Genomic DNA, 21,619 nt, shown 5'->3' on the forward strand with positions numbered 1-21,619 from the left:
ACAGATTTCCCGACTTCAACGGCTCCAAAATACTGCTGCCCGCATTGTGACACTGTCTAGAAAATCCTGTTCTATCACCCCCATTCTGGTCCAACTACACTGGCTCCCTATCTCTCAACGAATCATCTTCAAGCTGATGCTCATTGTCCACAAAGCTCTAAATGGCAAGGCTCCCCACTATATTTCTGAACTGCTTCAAGTTTACACTCGATCAAGGAATCTTCGATCAAGTTCCATGCTTCTCCTCATTGAACCCAAGTCTCGACACTCATGGGGTGACAGGTCTTTTTCTCTAGCTGCGCCACGCATCTGGAACTCTCTACCACTTAATCTTCGATCTTGTCTTTGTACCGCAAAATTCAAGTCTCTTCTCAAAACTTATCTTATGTCACAGGTTTTCAATGACTAATTTTGTTGTGTCTGTTTTTCTTTGTGTTGTGTTTTGTTGTTGTTTTGTTTTGGTTTACTGCGCCTTGAACACCCAGCAGGGTGGATATGTGCGCATTACAAGTTATTATTATATTATTATTATATGATTTGAAACGCCTCAACCATCCCTCATTCTGTCAAGTAAAATATCATGATCGATGGTGTCAAAGGCAGCAGACAAGTCTAATAGCACTAGAAATACAACATAGCCTAAGAACTAGCAATTGCCTTAAGAACATCATCCTGAACCTTCAAAAGAGTGGTACTATTGTGTGTTTATATGCGGACTGACAGAGCTCCTCAAGGTTATTGATTGACATGTGTTGCTTCAGTTGTTTAGCAGCAGCTTTCTCACTAAGTTTTGCAATCGGAAACAGGCCGATAACTACTTTTAAGTAAATGCATTTTGATCCAATGAAGGTTTCTTTATTATTGGTGAGATTATGGCTTGGCCCAGTGTGTTTGGGAAAGAGCCTGATGAAAGAGAAGCATTGATGATTGAAGTGAGTGTGGGTAAAACAGTTATTATATGATATTTCAAAAGCCAAGCAGGAATAGTGTCAAGGGCACAAGATTTACTAGCAAAACCTTTGACTAATTAATTTAAACACAGCTTTCTCCGAATATAATTCAAAGTAAGAAAATAGTGCTGCCCCTTGATTAATATGCACAATAGAATCACTGGTAGTCGTGATAAGGTTATCCCTGTGGCCGTTGTGCAGTAGTGCGAATAATAATAACATAAATTTATAATGCGCACTTTTCCAGAAAACCGATCAAGGCGCCTACACGAATTGAAAACATTTAGACACTATTGGTAATTACTAAAAATCATGTCGAATATTGTCTACCTTAATTAGGATTTGAAACTTTGCATGGTGAAAATACGATTTAGAAAGGTTTGCGGTAACACCATGTAATTACAACGGGTTGTCTTCTGATCGTCTACTTTTCTCCAGACATGCCAGAAGACGATCAGAGCATACTTATCGAAACGTCGAGTTGAAACCAACGGTTCTTTTCAGAACCACCCCAACTCATTAGAGATAGTCATTACATGGTGTTACCGCAAACCTTTCTATAACTTTTGTCTACCTTGTTTACTTCGGACTCTGTGACATTTATTTTGCAAAATAGTGAAAAGATAAGTAAATAGTCAATCTTCTGTTTTGCTATTACTGTTCAGAGAGTTGAGATGAGCTTCAATGTTTTGCTTACTAGTACTAGGCTAGTTTTATAAACTAGCCTCGTACTCCAAGTTATAAGTTAGTTTAAAGTTTGAGGAGTTAATAAAATATATAACAAATGTTCTTTTTTAACACTGTGTTGTTTTTAGAAAGGGTTTTCTGTTTAAAAAACCAAAATATTTCAACTTTTATGTACACATGTATGTATACACGTACTAGTTTAATTGTTTATTAATAGTATTTTTTTACTAATTTAAAGAACAATACCTTTTGACTAATGATTCGGACACAGCCTTACATTTGGGACCCCAAACTTTGATGTACACTAGAGCTGAACACGATCGTTCTTAGACTTATCAAATGATTGAGAACTTGAATACATTTCTTCAACGGGTTGTCTACTGACATGCTAATATACGTCAGATGGTATATTCCCTCCCTCATTTTCAAGTTGCAAACTTTTCTTTATATGAATCCACTCGAAGGCACAGGATATTATTGGTAATTACTCTATTAGCTACCTGTAGTCATGTCCACTTGCTTCAATGCTTCCCTAGTCACATCTGCAAAAGCTCGGGCTTGAGTGGGAGGATTGGAGTGTGCCTCCTGTTGAGAGGTAATAAATACAGACGAGTGATAAATTCTGACACAGGCTCTGCCCTTGTGACTCCAAACTTGGACTTGGAGTCAGTCGGAATCGACTCTTAGTATTCGGATTCAAAGATTAAGAACTTATACCTTTTACCAACTAGGGCTCTCTAGTGACCTGCTAAACGTTGATTGCAACACCCGCTCTCGATGTCAAGTTAAAGCGTCGTCAAAGTATGATTCCCATTTAGTGTCATTTGTATTATATTCACTACCTTTTCAACATATTCATCTCATACAAGTTTATCATACATGTTTGTTTTGTGAATCTTGAGAGTATCTACTAGCTACCTGTAGTCATGTCCACTCGCTTCAATACCTCTCCAATCACTTCTGCAATAGCTTGGGCTTGAAGATTGGGGGGTGGCATTACTGTTGAGAGATAACGAAGAAAAATCAACGCAAGAAATATCTTCTATATATTTATTGCTGAAGAGCTTACATTACGTCATATAATAATTCTTAAACTGAAAGTGGCTTTGCTATTCTGTAGAATTTTTTTTCTGTACATCAAAACGAGTTGCTTCAATGTTTCCTTAGTTTTAAGTACAATTGGGGTAACTTGAGCTTGAGTATTGGCGTGCACCGCTCCTGGTGAGCGGCAACAAACAAAGTTCAGCTCAAAAATTGTTTCAACTTCTTCTTAAACAAAGTATGATTTTGTCAGCAGAAGATGCTTCCTTTTTTACCTAAAGTTTTTTAGTAACATATGCTTGGATAATATAAATTCACAAGACATAATTTTAGTGACGTTTCGTGTTTGTCATTGTTCTGTGTTTGGTCCATTTTAAGAGGTGGTGAGACTTATTCTTGAAATTTAAATGTTTAATGTTAAATTTTAAACTTTTTTTTTTAATTATACTTTAGACATACAAAGTTGTTGTATAATAATGTAATACCTGTTACATGTTGTATGAAGGTGTTTCCAGAAGCGGGGGCCATAAAGACTTTACTACCCTCTCCGATTGACATGTTTTTCACCATTGCCTGTGATTGGTGATGAACTAAGGTAAGCGCATCGGATGATTGTGATCTTGTTGCTAGGTCTTGGTGAACTGCAGGAACTATGTCTAGATAAAGGAGAGATGGAAAAAAATTGTTTCTGAACACTTAAATACATGATTCAAAACAAATGAACACAACAAGTCATCTTCTGATTTGTACACTCCTATGTCCACACTGTAACTCACTTGTTTCCATAACAGGTCTTAAGTCTCCACTCCGGAGAAGGTTGTAGCACAGTATAGGAAGATGACGATAAAGGACCATGAAGGATCAAGCTGAAAAGTGACTTTTTTCGCACAGACAAACCCCTAGCTACAGGGTTTTAAACAGGCAGTAAAGAGCGGATCACTAATCTTGTATCCCTATTGACATAATGTCCCTTATTGCAAATAATAAGGGCAATGTGTGGTGAAGATGTTTTCAACTAGTGGTTTAAACCCAACGAGGCCTGGTTCTTGGTAACTTTTAAAAGTCGAGGTAATTATGAAGAACCGGGGCTCGGCGGGTTTAAACCACTAGTTGAAGACCGATTCAACAAACTTTGATTCCCATTCAAAAGTACCTTTTCGGTCAAAAAACATCAACACATATAGGGACTCTCGGCCCTATACTGTGTGAGCTGAACCTTCATTCAGCGGTAACGCCCATCAGGAATATGGAATCTCGCAGCTTTCATTGAACTCTCATTAGGACTGTAGAATCTCTAAGTTTTCATCGGGTCTGGAGGAGTAAGCTTGGATTGTGAAGTCTCTAGGGATTTGAGGAACCTAAGTACCGGTAAACCGTATATTCGCGAATGCACAAAACTGTACAGAATTATGAGTTATAGTAATTAGTTTTTATTTTACTTCAATAAGTTTCAATGATTATAAAAGCATAAAGGTTCTTGTTGATCTGTACCTTTACTGTCACAGTTGAAGCTATCTCATCGATGGTTCCTGCTGTAGACGGCACACTCTGATGCAGTATGGGTTCCTCTGGCAAATGGACCGAGGCACTCTGATGAGGTTTAGGTTCCTCTGGCAATTGGTCCGAGGCACTCTGATGAGGTTTAGGGTTCCTCTGGCAATTGGTCCGAGGCACTCTGATGAGGTTTAGGTTCCTCTGGCAATTGGACCGAGGCACTCTGATGAGAATTAGGTTCCTCAGGTAAATGGTCCGAGGCACTCTGATGAGGTTTAGGTTCCTCTGGCAAATGGTCCGAGGCACTCTGATGAGGTTTAGGTTCCTCTGGCAAATGGTCCGAGGCACTCTGATGAGAATTAGGTTCCTCCGGCAAATGGACCGGGGCACTCTGATGAGGTTTAGGTTCCTCTGGCAAATGGTCCGAGGCACTCTGATGAGAATTAGGTTCCTCCGACAAATGGACCGAGGCACTCTGATGAGGTTTAGGTTCCTCAGGTAAATGGACCGAGGCACTCTGATGAGGTTTAGGTTCCTCAGGTAAATGGACCAAGGAACTCTGATGAGGTTTAGGTTCCTCTGGCAAATGGACCGAGGCACTATGATGAGGTTTAGGTTCCTCCGACAAATGGACAGAGGCACCAAGTTGAGTTTTTGCTTGTGTTTGAGATTTAGGCTTCGTTTGTGCTTTCCTTCCCATTGTGTTCTTAGGAATGGCCCCTGTTATAGAAGAAGTTCTCTGGGACTGGACTAAGCAATCTTGTTTCTCAGTAGAGGCACTCGACTGTTGAGTTAAGGGTTTTCCTTGATCTTGATGCTTCATTTGTTCTTTCGTTCCCCTTGGGTTCTTAGGAATAGCCCCTGTTCTAGGAGAAGTTCTCTGGGTCTGGACTGCACTAGAAGAAGTACCAAGGATGCTAGCAAGAGTACAGAAAGTCTCCATAGACTCAGTGACATTTTCTTGTTTTGACTCTGACGAAGTCTTTTTCTCTTGCTCAGCTTGTGTCTTGGTTGATTTTTTTTCCCTTCCCTGTAAATTGTTGAATGTTTGTAAAATAATGATATAGACATTTTTGATTGAATTTTAGCTTGTTTCGAAAAAAAAAATCATATAAACTGTTGAAATCAAGGTTTTTCCGGTCGATTTCAACAAAACATCTATTTCAATTTAACACCTGGGTCACTCAATCGTAAATCATTTTCTGTTGCCACAGCATGCATTATTAACTAGACAGCGAAGCTGTCATGCGAGATGCCGATCGCCAGATAGAACCAGTGACTGACAGAAAAACCAATCTTTGATCAACTGATGGTCAAAGGGGCGGAGACATTGCCAAGGAAGTAATGACCTTTTAAGGTTTTAATTGTTTTAGCCTATTCAACTGGAACCAGTGATAAACTCTTTGAGTTTTTACTGTTCATGTTGAATTTACATGTAGAGAGTAATACTTGATTGAAGTTTCAAGTCAGTACTTCATTGGAAAAAGGAGTTTAATTTACCATTTAAGATTTTCATTGTTTCAGCTCGTTTAACTGGAACCAGTTATACAGTCTTTGAGTTTGTTCTTTTCATATGCATCTATATGTAAGAAGCAATATTTGATCTAGGTTTCAAGTCATTACATCATTGCAATAAGGAGTTATGCCTATTTATAGTTTTCATTGTTTCAGCTCATTCAACTGGAACCAGTGATGCAATCTTTGAGTTTGTTCTTTTCATATGCATCTACATATGTAAGAAGCAATATTTGATCTAGGTTTCAAGTCACTACATCATTGCAATAAGGAGTTATGCCTATTTAAGGTTTTCATTGTTTTAGCTCATGCAACTGGAACAAGTGATGCACGCTTTGAGTTTAATCTCTTCATATGTATCTGTATGTAAAAGGCGAAGCCATCTACCCTACTTATTATAAACCGGTATGTAAGAAGCAATATTTGATTTAAGTTTCAAATCAGAACATCATTGCAATGAGGGGTAATGACAATTTAAGTTTGTTATTGTTTTAGCTCGTTCAGCTCGCCAATAAAAACCACACAGTCAATTTAAACTGTTAAACATTCACTGATCAATAACCAGATTTAAATTCGTTGAGTTTCAGCTTTTTAAAATACATTTGTAGTAGAAATGCAACTTAAAAATTGTGAAATGTAGACTTGAATTAAATGCAAATTTAAGGCTATACGTAGTTTAAGAAAAAATCATTTTGATTGTGAAAGCATTTCAAATGAAATTTAAGTAATTCTGCTAAATCCATAGACCTTATACTATAAAACCTCTCATTATCAATATTTCCTTTTATAAAATTGGAAGTTAATTTCCTTGCTATAGGCTGCCAAATACCAGATAAAACCCTGTGTCGGAATTAAACAAATTCATTTCCCTCTCAATTAGTCAATCCTAACTTTGACCATGGAGCAGTCCATGCTTTGACTTTTTTTTCGTTCCTTGTACCACGTACGCACTGCGTGAACGTCTAGCTTTATAGTGCATTAAATAATTAACTATCTAGCCCCCCCCCCCCCCCCCCCATCCCCTTCATGGAAATCAGACTTCCACAAATCCTGCTCTTAGAGTATTTAGAGAGTGTTGAGAGAGGATACCCGTACTTACCACTTCTAGATTTTCGCTTTCTTGTTCCGCCCATCAACCCAGCGACTTGACGTAACTCTAGGTTGGTATCTTGCTGAATGCCAAGCCCCATCAGAGACTGTGTGTCACAAAGCTGCGTGTTCAACAAAAAAGTGTTCCTAATAAATCACAAATAAAACTTCAGGGCCAAATTCCTTTCTAGTTGTTTGAAAGTTTCAAAAAGCACCTGTAAAGGTGCACACAAAATGTTATGGAGAAAAGGTAAAAAAATACATATTATTTCAATAATTTGTTGAGTGCAGGTTTACTTTCTGTGGTGTCTCACATTTAAAGGATGCATAGGCTCCTATTTTGATGATTGTCATTTTGTTATAAACTGCTACAGAAGTTTTTGCATGTATTGATTGTATCTCAACATTAATACAGGTAAAAGTGATTTAAGGTTTGGAAATTACAACAAAGAATTTCAACAAGATTAAAAAAATACAAAAAGAGGACACATCTTAAACTTTGTTCAGATGTCAACTTTTGTATGTCTTTAATGCATGTGCGCTGACAACTCAATACAAAAAGTAAACATATCTTCACCAGGTCAAGATGACAATGTACTTTTTAATACTCTGATGGTGTCTTGCCTGACAGGAAATTACAAAGAATGCATACCAAGGGTCACTCTTTTAGATGGACAAGGTTTTGTAAAAGACTAAAACTCTCTGATATAACCTCTGGAAAATATACTTCTAAACAATAAATTCCATTAAGTTCATAAAGCAAAACTTTTAGATTGTCAGCACCAAATGTTACACGTCTCATACCTCAATGCCCCTCTTAGTGACAAGATGCTGATTCTTTGCTTGGATGTTTAGTCTTTCCTGTATTATTTCTTTCAAGTCAGAGATGGTGGTGGATGGATGAAGTTGCAGACAGAGACTCTCCTTAACTGGATTAGAAACAAATATCTGGACATGACGTTCTTCACTCTCTCTGAAACCAAAAGAAAAACCAAAACATTTTGTTTCAATACAGCACTCCGCTTATACTTTAAGTCTCACCATACCTTTTAAAAGCCAAACTAAAATCGAGGTGAAAGCAAGAGCACTAATGGCAATAACAGCAACTCAATGTTACAGACTTTCATTCGAGCATGTATACTGCTCGATGTGCATTTTTGTGACTATTTATGTTTGATGTTTATAATATCCTGTCTTGAAGATTACATTTGTTATCTTACAAGACTCTATAATTATATCGCAAAGAAATGCATAACAAAGGCTAATATATACATTTGAGCCTTCATGCCTTTCTTACATTTGTTCGCTACAAAGTACTACGACAACTTTTTTTTGGGAAAAACCTTAAGGCAAAGAACACCAATGATCCCCTTTTTCACACTGTAAACTATAGGTTCACAACAATTCAACCAATAAGTGAAAGTATGTAGGCCTACCAGAGAGATCTATCATCTATTGTTCCACAAAGGTTTTTTTATTGTTTAGATTTGCCCCCAAAAACAAAACAAAAAAGACTTTTACCGATCATGTTGATTTGGTGTCACAAATGAGATGACACTGCCTGCTTACCTTTGGACACCTCTTAACAGGGTGCAATGGCGATCTGTTACAATGCTTGTTTATTAGAAAATATCACCAAATTCTATAGGCAATCCGCACAGACCCCACCACAAACATACACAACATAGGAGTAGCTTTCAAACTGCGGTTAACGTAAACAAGCCAAGGTTATCTTTTGTCAAAAGGTGTAAGCATAAAAGGATATCGCCTTTGAACTTCATATCTAGTATAACCTATTGATACTTTCTCCATGATCGATTAGTTTGAATGGGCATGGCCTACCTGTCTGGGCCATGAATAGGGGCCTACAAGGTTTTGCTTCCATGGGTTCTGCAGCAAAATGATCTCCCCCACATCACTATGTGATATTTGTACCTTCGTTGGTATCATTGACTCATTCATTTAGACTGCAATACAAGGTTATTTTGTTAAAGCAATCGCATAACATCGGTTAACAGTATTGTCCAAAGGCCCACACTTCGTGTGTCACAACTTATATATAAAATAACAAACCTGTGAAAATTTAGGCTCAATCGGTCGTCGGAGTCGGGAGAAAATAATGGGAAAGCCCACCCTTGTTTCCGCATGTTTCACCTTGTCATGACATGTATGTAAAATAAATCCGTTATTCTCTATATTAAGAATCGATAATTGTTTTAATGTTTTCTCAAAAGGTAAAGCATTTCATGGAATAATATTTCATGGGAAGTCTTTCATCATTGCCTTCTGTACACCCTGTAAGTTATTTGTAAATCTGTGAACTTTTAGTATTTGTTCTGTACAGAAAGTGTCCAATATGGCTTTATAGGCATAGGTGATTGCTTTTTTGGTTTTAGATGTTTTAAATGTTTTGAATGTTATATTGATTTTAGCTGTGGAATAAAGAACATTTTAACCATTCTTGAAATTGAAACCGAAAGAACAGGCTCTGGGTTTTCATTGTCCAATGTATGTTTTCCCCACCTGACAAGAAGCATTCGTCCCATATTTTGCGTGTGGAGGTTATTGGTCGAGAAAACTTGTTTTTTTTTTTCTCTTGGCGGTCCTCGGTGTGACTACACCACATAAAATATTAAAAGTCATCCGGCCACCAAAACCTGTCAAGCTTAAAATGTTTTATGAATACATGCACCAATTCAAAAATAGCCTTAATAAAACAAAATAAAGAAGAATACTCTCTGATTTCCTTAAAATAGAAATACAAATAATCAGACCCCTAAACTTCGCTACATTCCCTTGTTTATTTTTTGCATTTTGCAGGAGAGTAGCACTTGATAACCGTTTTCAGAACCGTTTTTATTGAAAATATCCTTTGCAATTTGAGCTGAATTTTGTTTAAACCAACTGTATGTTAGTTTAGGGTTTCTAGTTAAAAATGGAAGATGGTAGTTTCCAATAACTTCTATTTTTTTTTTATCTTAAGTTGGCCTAAAACCCTACAAGTTGGACCTTCAAAATGTTTAAACTCCGGTTCCATTATACCCACAAATCCTACATTGTGTTGCTGTTCATTATTGCAATGCTGTTCTTTACCTGTCATCAGATGCTGCCACAGCTTGGTCAACTTCCAATTGCTTCTTGGTGTCCACTGGTTCAGATCTTTCTGTACGATTTGACTTTGCAATAAATGACGACTTGAACGCCATTTTCTTTGAAGTTCTGATGTGTTTCTTGTTGGTCACCACCTTGGCTGATGAGTGGTTGTAGTCTGTTCTTGCTGCACTCAATGCATCCTGCAGGTCAGCCAGGGTTTGCAAAGGCCTCAAAGATTCCTAATCATGGGGGAAAAGTCAACATATATTTGTCAAATACCACTACTTAGACACTTGTTTTTACATTTACTTTTGAAGTACTACTTTTCTGGGGAAGTTCTCATTTAGTCATGTGAGTCTGCAATATATGTTATTACTGTAAAAAAAAATAGTAATGGGGAAAAATATGTGGAGACAGTCTACCTGTTTTTCTGGTCTGATTTTTTCTTTCTTTCTACTTTGGCTTTGACAAATTTTAGCCGAAGAGGTGTAATCATGTTTGTTAGTTACATCCAAACGTGTCCAACAAACCCCATTCTAGTTTTAATCCAATATAACTTTTATACCGTAAACTGGTGAAGCACTTCAGTGCAGTGATCTTCCTCATTTTAAAGGAAGTCCAATGCTGAGTGAGCCAAAGTGGACTGTAACTGAAATGGGGTTAACTCAATCAGCCATTTTTAGATACCGTGGACACTTTAATAGAACACTATTACTAAATTTTGGTTTGGTAAATGTGTATGTTTATGCAACAACACCAAACAGTACACTCTTGTGTCCACCATATCACAAAAGGTTAAGTGTACAGGTACCTTCCTTTCAAAACGACTGTGTTTTGGTATAGTTTTGTTTTGGGGGTTTTGAAGTTGGGTGTGTGTTCAAGTCCATTTTAAAGTTAATACCACAAAACAAGGGGAAAACTTTCCATAGCATGCCACCACTTGTTCACTTATTTTTTTTACAAATAGGAAAACTCATTTGAGTAAACTTATGCCTACTGTTCAAGTCCATTTTAAAATTGATATCACCCAACAAGGGAAACATCCATATCCTGCCACCATTTATTTTTACTCATTTTTACAATTATTTTATACTAATTTTAGTAAATTTGATACTATTTTCTTGTTTAACTAATGACAAATTGGTGGCAGGAAACGCAAACGTTTCTGAGAAAAGTTACCGAGTAGAGGCCAAGCAACTCCCGAGTAACTTTCTTGGTGCAAGCAATCACCTCTTTAACGTCTTTGGATCATCTTATATTAACATAGCATGCTATAGCATAGTCAGCTTTCTTCCAGTATAGTCAGACCATGGTAACATTCACTGTATATCCGTGCCAAACCCAGTAACTGATGGAGCGCTGCACTTCGGGTAAATTAAAATTTGCATTTTTTGTTTCGGTCGTAAGCCTACCCCAAGACCTAAACTTTAAAAACCAACACAGCGCCCTTTAGTTACTGTGGGTCTACCTCGTCTCCAAATAATCACATGAATACAGGTTGATAGTTAGTTTTTTGTTTTACAACACACTTAATTTTGCTCCATAAACACGTGATGTGGATTGGCACCATATTGGGGGACAACTTACCATGTCCAAGTTGTTGTTACTTTTTGTGATGGCCACTTCTTTAGAAGGATATGGGGAGAAATATCTTCCCATCCAACAACAACACGCAGAGCTATACAATGATGGTTTGGTACAACGTAATGTGCCAACATCAACTGCGGCTGCCAAAGTAAAATCCTTACCCGACCCAGACCAAAGCCCCAAAACTATCCAATCAGCAGTCTTTTATATTTATCCCCTGACGTAATATTGGAAAATGTCCAGGTGTGTGAATGATTTATTGACAATGGGTTATAGAATTTGATTTGAAAGAACATGGTTAACGTTGGATGATGGAGGAATTTACGACTTTATGCCCAAAAAGCAAGTGTGAATATAGATCCAGTGACTGTGTGTGGCGCTGTACTTTTCAAGCAACGGGCCATTCAGAATTGTAGGCTTAAGTGTTGTAATGTTTTTTCCCCAACAGTATTTGTTTTGACCCACTCACCATCCCCAAATGGTTGTGTTTATTAAATACTAAACAGCTTCGTAATAATAACATGTACACTGAAGAACTAACTCAATTGAATCAGATATTTTAGATCATAAGTCTCCAACATAAGGGGTTTTCAATGGTTTTTCCTGGCTTTAACAAAGTGGTTTAAACAAGAATAAAACTGTTGATCTGCGCCTGCTGTGTATGTTTTCTTCACCCTTTTTTTTTTTTTTTTTTTTTTTTTTTTTAATATTTCGTATGAACTGAATTATTAAATTTTAACCTAGGCCCATAACTTACTGATAAAGAACACACACATAGGTATTTTTTATGCACTTTTACTTGAGACCTCTGCACAAAATAATAATGTACCAATACATTTAATACCAAACCATTCGCACATTTTGGTGTGAGTCAAATATTTACTACGCAAGTAAAAAGCTGATGTTCCTTCAAGACCCATGCGTGTCTAAGTTCAATGTTCGACGTGATTATTGGAGATGCTTTCTTTTGGAAAAGCATAACAATGCGGCCAAAGGTACAACGTTTATTTGCCAAGCCCTGACTGATTTTGTTGATTGTTTTTTGTTTATAAAGTATTTGCAAAATTTATTTCTTGTATCAGGGGCTTAAATTAAGATATAATTATCTCAGTTTATTCTGTATTAGTGGAGGTACAAGCATCCAACTCTAGGTTGAATAGTTGCAAGTTCAGAAGTTCAACGACCTGTAACTTTTATATCAAACCACGAGGCCAAGAATGCTTAATTTATATTTTCCTAATATTAAATAAGATCAAAACAAATCAGCAAATGGAAGAAAATCCATTAGATGGACCCACAATGGCGATGATTTGACTTGGATTGACCCTTGTTCATACCTGTACTATAATTCAACTTCAAAAAAGTACAATGAAAATTCACGACAAACGATCAGATTTTCAAACTTACTTTTCTTTATTTACAGACGCTCACATTCACTGCTTAATTAATTACAACCTTCTGCAGTGGACGCTTTAGGTATATATATTAATTCAGGAAAAACATTTGAGCTAGGAATGCTCTTGCATTATGTTGGTCAATGTAGTAGGCTGGTATGGAGGAAGTATTGAGGAAGAATTGTACCTTCGATGATAAAAACTTTAAAAATGGCTGCACTTGTTTGTTATTCTACGTATGTTTTTCTTTCAAGGGCAACTGTAATGTTCCTGTAGCCAGATAACTTTCATGACATACCCCTAAATGTTTTCCAAATTTAATGCTTGAAGGTACAATCCGATCACATCTTATGCCGTGAATAAATGGTTGGATACAAAGAACCTTCTCAATTAAAATGTAAAACAAAGGACAACAATACAGAGCATCAGTCACAAACAATAATTATACAATCGGTATTTAGCTTTCAAACCGTATTCATATTTTAAGCAAGGTGTGTTCTTGGCCCAGCTTCAGCTAAATGGGAATGACCTTCGTCAAACTCTTTTTCAAATAAATCAAATAAAAATCTACCCAGAAAAGTTGTGTTTAATTAAAAAATGCATGGTTTTAAATTCTTTATGATGAAACATACAAAATTCACATCAAAATCAGTTGAAGGCAAAACAGCCATTTCAATAAAAAAAGTATTAGAGCACTTAACAAAAGAGGAGTCTGTAAGTCTGTCTTATCGAGTTCAAGCGTAAGCTTTGACTATTTGAAGAATAAAGAAACCTAAGTAGACTTTCAGACTTGCTGTTGTTCAGCATGTACAGATGAGTTATCAGTGTACACTAAAGAGGAGTTGATAACCAAAGAGTCTTAAAGTTGCTGCTTTTGTCAATACTACAAAGGAGTTGATTACCAAAGAGTTTAAAGTGGCTGCTTTTATCAGTGTATACTACAGAGGAGTTGATAACCAAAGAGTCTTAAAGTGGCTGCTTTTATCAGTGTATACTAAAGAGGAGTTGATAACCAAAGAGTCTTAAAGTGGCTGCCTTTATCAGTGTATACTACAGAGGAGTTGATTACCAAAGAGTCTTAAAGTGGCTGCTTTTATCAGAGTATACTACAGAAGAGTTAATAACCAAAGAGTCTTTAAGTGGCTGCTTTTATCAGTGTACACTACAGAGGGGTTGATAACCATAGAGTCTTAAAGTGGCTGCTTTTATCAGTGTATAATAAAGAGGAGTTGATGACCAAAGAGTCTTAAAGTGGCTGCTTTTATCAGTGTTCACTACAGAGAAGTTGATAACCAAAGAGTCTTAAAGTGGCTGCTTGTATCAGTGTTTACTACAGAGGAGTTGATAACCGAAGAGTCTTAAAGTGGCTGCTTTTATCAGTGTATACTACAGAGGAGTTGATAACCAAAGAGTCTTAAAGTGGCTGCTTTTATCAGTATTTACTACAGAGGAGTTGATAACCAAAGAGTCTTAAAGTGGCTGCTTTTATCAGTATTTACTACAGAGGAGTTGATAACCAAAGAGTCTTAAAGTGGCTGCTTTTATCAGTGTGTACTACAGAGGAGTTGATTACCAAACGGTCTTAAAGTGGCTGCTTTTATCAGTGTATACTACAGAGGAGTTGATAACCGAAGAGTCTTAAAGTGGCTGCTTTTATCAGTGTATACTACAGAGGAGTTGATAACCAAAGAGTCTTAAAGTGGCTGCTTTTATCAGTATTTACTACAGAGGAGTTGATAACCAAAGAGTCTTAAAGTGGCTGCTTTTATCAGTGTATACTACAGAGGAGTTGATTACCAAACGGTCTTAAAGTGGCTTCTTTTATCAGTGTTTACTACAGAGGAGTTGATAACCAAAGAGTCTTAAAGTGGCTGCTTTTATCAGTGTATTCTACAGAGGAGTTGATAACCAAAGAGTCTTAAAGTGGCTGCTTTTATCAGTGTATTCTACAGAGGAGTTGATAACCAAAGAGTCTTAAAGTGGCTGCTTTTATCAGTGTTTACTACAGAGGAGTTGATAACCAAAGAGTCTTAAAGTGACTGCTTTTATCAGTGTATACTACAGAGGAGTTGATAACCAAATAGTCTTAAAGTGGCTGCTTTTATCAGTGTATACTACAGAGGAGTTGATTACCAAAGAGTCTTAAAGTGGCTGCTTTTATCAGTGTATTCTACTGAGGAGTTGATAACCAAAGAGTCTTAAAGTGGCTGCTTTTATCAGTGTGTACTAAACAAGCAGTGGAGAGTTCTTGATAGTAATAAAACATTGTGTGTATTGGCTGTTTTGGCTCCCTCTGATGTAACGGAGTTTTCGAGAAAGAGGTAATTTTTCTCTCAAAGTTGAAGAGACCTCAGACCTGGAGCCCTTTTTAGGCATCCGAAAGCACACAAATATGGGCAACAATGCAAATTTTTCTTTAATTATTGTTCTCTTGCAACTTTGATGACCAATAGCATCACAAATTTTTTATTTTATGCATATTTTGGAATACAGCATGTGAGAATATTTGGTCTTCGACAACTAAAAAGGTGTCTAGTGCTTTTTAATAGCTTCTGACTGGCACCTCCGAACTTAGATCTTCAATGGGAGACTTTCACCATGAAGCTAGTTACATGTTACTCAGTTTGTTCAGCACTGGCTTATTAAGCTGAAGGTCATTGGATCAAATCCTGCTCTGGTAATTTTTTCAAAATTCTTCTTTGATCAAACCCCAAACTGATAACTGAAGGTTTGCAAAAATCGCCCAAATATATGATAATCCCATCCCGCCTTTCCTACAGATCTTTGAGCGGATATTGTACATCTGGGTTATCCGGCATCCAGCAAGCGGCTATGTACAATGCATCAACGATCTTGTCACTCCTTTTTTTGTAGTATTCCTCACTGAGCACACAGGTAGGGTGTTTTTCGGCATCATGAATATCAGACCTGTGAAATATCCACATATCCGCTTTAACATGTTTAAAGGGACTGTGTTCTCACTTGGTGTATCCCATAATAAGCATAATATAACAAGCATGTGAACATTTGGGCTCAGTTGGTCATCGAAGTTGCAAGAAAATGATGAAAGAAAAAACACCCATGTATGAAGAATTTGTGTGCTTCAGATGGGAATAAAAGTTTTCTAGCTAGAAGTCTTTTATTATTTTAGTGAGAAATTACCTCTTTCTCCAACATTACGCTACTTGAGAGGGAGTCGTTTCCCACAATGTTTTTCACTACCAACAGCTCTCCAATGCTCGTTACCAAGTCAGTTTTTAAGTTAAGATTTGTTTTGAGTAATTACTAAACGTGTACCTTCCCTTTAATACAATACGGATATTCAGTTTCGGCATGATAAAAAACTAATTATAATAACAAATGTTAAAAGCGCATATATCTACCAAGGTGCGCAGGGCGCTATTACAATGAAAACTATCAAACAAATAAAAGTTTAAATAAAAAAACATGATGTGCGTTTTGAGAGATGTTTTGAATGAGTGAATTGAAGTATTGATGTGAAGAGGTAGGTGGTTCCAAAGATGAAGTGCTGCAACGGAAAAATATATGTCCCCCCTGGTCAATGAGATTTGACATTTTGAAGAAGATATTTAGGAAGAAGATATTTGTTTATATTTACGGTACTCTATAGCTCAATGTCAAGATGCACATGTCCGTCCCACACAGGCACCAGTGTTTTTAGTGGTGGGGAAAGCATAACCCTTTTTAAATAACCATTTCTGTGTAATCATCACCATATGCCCAGACGCATCTGGAAGGTGTTCAGACAACTCGTCCGTCAGGCAACTCGACCGTTCGGAACTCAATGGTTGAGACAGTGTGATTATTGGGACAACTCAACAGACGTTTTTTACAGGAAACTCATGTCGGTAACATGTCAGTAACTGAGGTCGACTGTCTAACCGTCGACTTGTCTTGGCCATCTGTCGAGTTGTCTCAAAGTCAAGTTGAACCGTCGAACTGTCTGAACGATTGTGCTGTCCGAACAGACAAGTCGTCCGAGTGGCGAGTTGTCTGACACGCATCTGGAACTCTCTACCACTTAATCTTAGATATTGTCTTTTTACCACAAAAATTTGAATCTCTTCTCAAAACTTATCTCATGTCACAGGTTTTCAAGGACTAATTTGTTTTGTGTCTGGTTTTTTATTCGTTTTATTTTTGGTTTTACTGCACCTTGAACACCCAGCAGTCTTTATTATTATTATTATTAAAAAAGTTCCACGGGTGGAAATACCTTTTTTTTTTTTTTTTAGACAATTTGTATTGAGAAATGTAGACAGTACTCGTGGGAAGCTGTCAGGGAAACAAAGTTGAATGAGGTAGTTGGTCACCATTTCGGTACCTGCGGTTGCGATCCAAATTTTCTGAAGTGTGCTATTAATTTTGCCTACAGCTGCAAATGTAGACGTAACTGAAGACCTAGACATCACAGCTCTATCGACAGACAAGCTGAGGGAAGTCGAGGCGGACACGTTCTGGTGCATGAGTAAGCTACTGGACGGAATCCAAGACAACTATACATTTGCGCAGCCTGGAATTCAGGCCAAAATCAACTCACTGAAAGAACTTGTACAAAGAGTTAATGGTAAGAAGTTGTTCCGATCCCTACCCCCCCCTCCCTTCACTCCCCAACCACGCACAAACAAGCTTGTGTACGCTAAAAAGTGTTTTAAAAAGTGACGTTACTGTCAATTAAAAAACAAATTGTTGCATCTCATCTTGTAAATATACACAACCATAATAAATATATCTCAACATGCATAAAATAACTAATCTGTGAAATTTGAGCTTAATCGGTCATCGAAGTTGCGAGATAATACTAAAAGAAAAAAACACCCTTGTCATAAGAAGTTGTGTGCGTTTAGATGGTTGATTTCGAGACCTCAAGTTCTAAATCTGAGGTCTCGAAATCAAATTCGTGGAAAATTAGTCCTTTCTCGAAAACTATGGCACTTCAGAGAGACTTTTCTCACAATGTTTTATATCATCAACCGCTCCCCATTACTCGTCACCAAGTAATAGTGTCCAATGCCTTTTAAAGATTATTAGAAACCAAAGTTGTTGGCCGTTTTCTCCAAACGTCAGCATCTCCACGATTAAATACATTTTTGGAGATGTGCCCCTTCACACTGAACATGTTTGTATTAAATTGCAAAAACAAGTAAAAAGTTATCCAAACTATTTTGAGTCAAGGTGGTTAGAAACCAAAGTTGTTGGCTGTTTACTCGGGACCTCCATATTGGAGTAAGTTTTCAAATAGGCAAACATAAAACATTGATTTCAGGAAACTGTATGTGTAATGAGGAGAACACATTGCAAGTTTTAAGGTATAATTGTCATTGAAGAAAATCTCATGGCATGACACTTGTACAATGTACATTATGAAAACGTGCCCTCTCTGTACACACCCGACGCATTATTTCTCCCTTGTGCAAACAGCCTTCAAAAAAAGATTAGCTGCCTCCCTGTGACGTCATCGAGCGTGCGCACACGCTGATGCAGCTGGGATGGCACGTTTCCATAGCAACTGTGTAAAGTGACGATGCAGATTTATAAAAGAGGCAGGGCAGACACACTTCGTGACTTTGAAACATTCACCTCTCTTAGCGATAAATATTGTCATCAGTCGTATCTTTAATGTCGTGGATCGGTCTAGCAACTGTCGGGAGGGGATTGGGTGGGGGGGGGGGGGGTCTTTCGAAATCGCCGCCCAACTTTTTTTAATAAAATAAAACAAAATTGCAGAAATTTAGTTGTGGGCCACAAAAGTTTTCCAAAATCCATCAAAAACCTCTTCAGAATAATTGTAAAAGTTTCCGTATGGCGTCACCACTTTTTTATTCGAAATAAAATCATATAGTATCTAAATAATTTACCCGATTGATATCCCTTTTTGTAAAAATGAGTGAAAAAGTGGTGGCACCATATACGGAAAGTTATCCAAACAATTAAACTCACAAGAGGTAAACATGACATGTTGATGGTTAATTTGGAGGTACGATTGTGTCAGATTATTTCCTTAAAAAAAAAAAAATCGACTAAAAATAATGTCCAAAATCCTCCGCTCACTTCTCCTGCCTGTTTGTGTCTTCGTTAGTGGAGCGTATTTATCGAATTTGCTAAACGAATCGGGAAAAACTTGTGCGCAATAAGCGTTTTGCGCTCTGCCGAATTTTGCTGAACCTGCTGGGAGAACAAAAGCGTGCGCAATCTTCACATTTGCGCTCTGTTGTACTGCAGCTCCAGTTACTCTGATGAACTGCGTGCAAGCTGAAGATTGTGCAAACATTGTAGATTGCGTTTTTTGTACACACAAGCGCGATTTGGCAATGCATTGCGTTATTTTGTATTTTTTTCCCGGTCTGGCCCCAATGCGTGAGAAAATGGTTGCTGTGCGTGTGAGCGTGAGACAGAGCCCAAATGCGTGAGTCTCACGCCTAATGCGTGAGACTTGGTAGGTCTCGGTTACTGCAATGCAAATTAGCGCTTGCGACCAAAAGTAACTGGTTGCGACCAGATATGCTAATTAGCGCTTGCGACCAGCGACCTAACGTGATTGGCCAAACATGCTTTGCAGGCGTGGCTTATAGGCCTACTCAACGCTAAACCATGGGTAATAAAGTTTACATGTAGTTTTCCTATGGCAATGTCAAAGTGCACATACAATGTTATACAATTCACGAACTCTGTGTGTGTGTACTATTTACATACGTACATTTTACATAGGCTGTCTTACGTACACAATTTATATACATGTACAGACAATTTAACGATAAACAACATATATCGGAAACTTGTGAATTAATTATCTCAATAAGATCTCCGCTGGATAGGCTAATTCTAGAACATCCTCTCATAAATTCTTAACAACTGTTCCTGTAAACCTTTAAGGATTAAAGTAATAAACATGGCATTAATACAGGTAATTATTGTCAAAGACTGTGTCGTGAATACTGCTAAATATGCAAGTGCCAAGCACAATAAAATACGATAAACCCTCGAACACCATTATATAGTTGACAGCTCTATTTTTAGCAAAGATTCAGCCTAATAAACTCTGGGGAAAAGGCACTTTTCGCCACAATATTAATTTATTGTGCTTTTTTGTCTGCAACAATTTGCATCATGGAACTTACCGATCTATTGCTACTGAAGTTGTAGACAGCCCTACGCCTGGATTTGTTTTACAAAACATGACACGGTTTGGGTAAAAATCAAATGATCTTTGAGTGTGAACTTTTCAAAAAATCTATTCGATCTTGACAACTTGCTCTTTCAAAGCGGGCACACTGACGGTCGTTCTCATAATAAATTAGTCAGGTTCATTCAATTGTAGCAATTGATTGTAGTGTTTTGATTGTAAAGTGGTTTGGGGAGCAAGTTGTCAGATCGTTGAGATTTTTTTTGAAGTTCACACTAAAAAATCATTCGTTTTTTACCCAAACCGTGTGATGTTTTTTGAACAAATACAGGCGTAGGGCTGTCTACAAGTACAACTTCAGTAGCATTAGATCGATAAGTTTTATATGATGCAGATCGTTGCATACAAAAAAAAAACGAAAGAAATTGGTATCAAAGGTGCTGGGACCAATTGGATACAGAGTGAATTGAACCAATTTATGACCAGTCAATTTATGGGGCTATATAAATTATAGGTCAGAACTCTGTCTGTGGTTTATTAACTGTCATGACTGTGGAATCCTTAACTGTCTCGGTCGAGCCACGTCAATCCTTTTAACGTTTCAGTTGGGAAGCAAGGTCAAAGTACTTCTAGTTCTAGGAGTACACACTCACTTTAAACATGTTAAAAATGCCAAATGGTGCCCCATAGCGGCCATAGCCTGAGTACACATTGGTCGATTTCTTTGTTTTATAGTGTTAGATAGAGCAAACTTAACTTACCATGTCTCAGCATAGAGTAAGGACCCCTCTATGATCTCAGTCAGCTCCCTGATTTAGGACGCCTTACTACATTGGTTGTATTCGTCTGCTTATTTGAACCGAGGAGACAAATGCAGGAGCTCTCTCTTAGATTTCGATGTTTTTGTAGAGATCACTACAGATAATTTGGATGGTAACGTACAACTAGAGTGGTGATACAAAAAGAGGAAAAAAGGGGCAGTATTTCGCAATCTTGAGCATGGAAATCAGGGTATTCCCCCTTTGAGACAATGAACACCACGCGTTGCATACATGACGTCAGTGTGGGGCGTAGGGCGCCCTCATGATTATCAGACCGTTATTTCAGCATTGAGCAAGGATTCCCGTATAATATTCGTTGAACATACATTAATTCAACATTATTTTCTAGTCTTTTCACATTTCGTATGTTTTAACCTGCTCAAAAATCAACACTTTTACTCTAATAAAAAAAATACTGATCTGAGATTTGAATGTTCGTCTACTGTTTGATATAAAAATTTATTTGTGTTACTTGATTGTATTTTAGATGCCGGAAAAAAAGGTGTTCATCATCAACTTTTAACAAATTAGCCTAGGCTAACTTTTCGTAGCTAATTACTACTTACTTACTAACTACGGTTTAATGGGTAGATTAATATACAAATAATGAATGTTTGTGAGTGCAATGGTGCAAATATGTTCATGAGTTGAAAGATGGTATATTTGAGTGGCTCAGAGTTGAATGGGCTGGGAGGAATATTATCGCAAGGTAAAATTTGGACTGTTCTATTTCACGAGGCGAAGCCGATGGGAGGCGGCGCTGTACTGCTCAAAAACATTGGGAACAAGGATGATACTAACTGT

The 21,619-nt window shown here is 37.4% G+C and overlaps 2 protein-coding genes across 3 annotated transcripts; both read right to left on the reverse strand.

Moving 5' to 3' along the window:
• Positions 1 to 4,320: 4,320 nt before the first annotated feature.
• On the reverse strand, positions 4,321 to 5,115 carry LOC117305500 (predicted GPI-anchored protein 58). Its single transcript, XM_033790374.1, has one exon. It carries the CDS (start codon positions 5,113 to 5,115, stop codon positions 4,321 to 4,323), a length of 795 nt encoding a protein of 264 aa, XP_033646265.1.
• On the reverse strand, positions 4,354 to 20,994 carry LOC117307389. Of its 2 annotated transcripts, none has more exons than XM_033792129.1 (5): positions 20,756 to 20,994; positions 9,870 to 10,108; positions 7,581 to 7,749; positions 6,787 to 6,898; positions 4,354 to 5,202 (listed from the first exon to the last, which is right to left on the reverse strand). In XM_033792129.1, exons 1-5 carry the CDS (start codon positions 20,756 to 20,758, stop codon positions 5,168 to 5,170), a joined length of 558 nt encoding a protein of 185 aa, XP_033648020.1. In that variant the 5' UTR covers positions 20,759 to 20,994; the 3' UTR covers positions 4,354 to 5,167. The 2 variants fall into 2 exon arrangements, with proteins under 2 accessions (XP_033648020.1, XP_033648019.1); XM_033792128.1 differs by lacking the exon at positions 20,756 to 20,994 and adding an exon at positions 11,457 to 11,585.
• Positions 20,995 to 21,619: the final 625 nt, after the last annotated feature.

The sequence above is a fragment of the Asterias rubens genome, chromosome 2 (assembly GCF_902459465.1).
Source record: "Asterias rubens chromosome 2, eAstRub1.3, whole genome shotgun sequence".
Lineage (NCBI taxonomy): Eukaryota > Metazoa > Echinodermata > Asteroidea > Forcipulatida > Asteriidae > Asterias > Asterias rubens.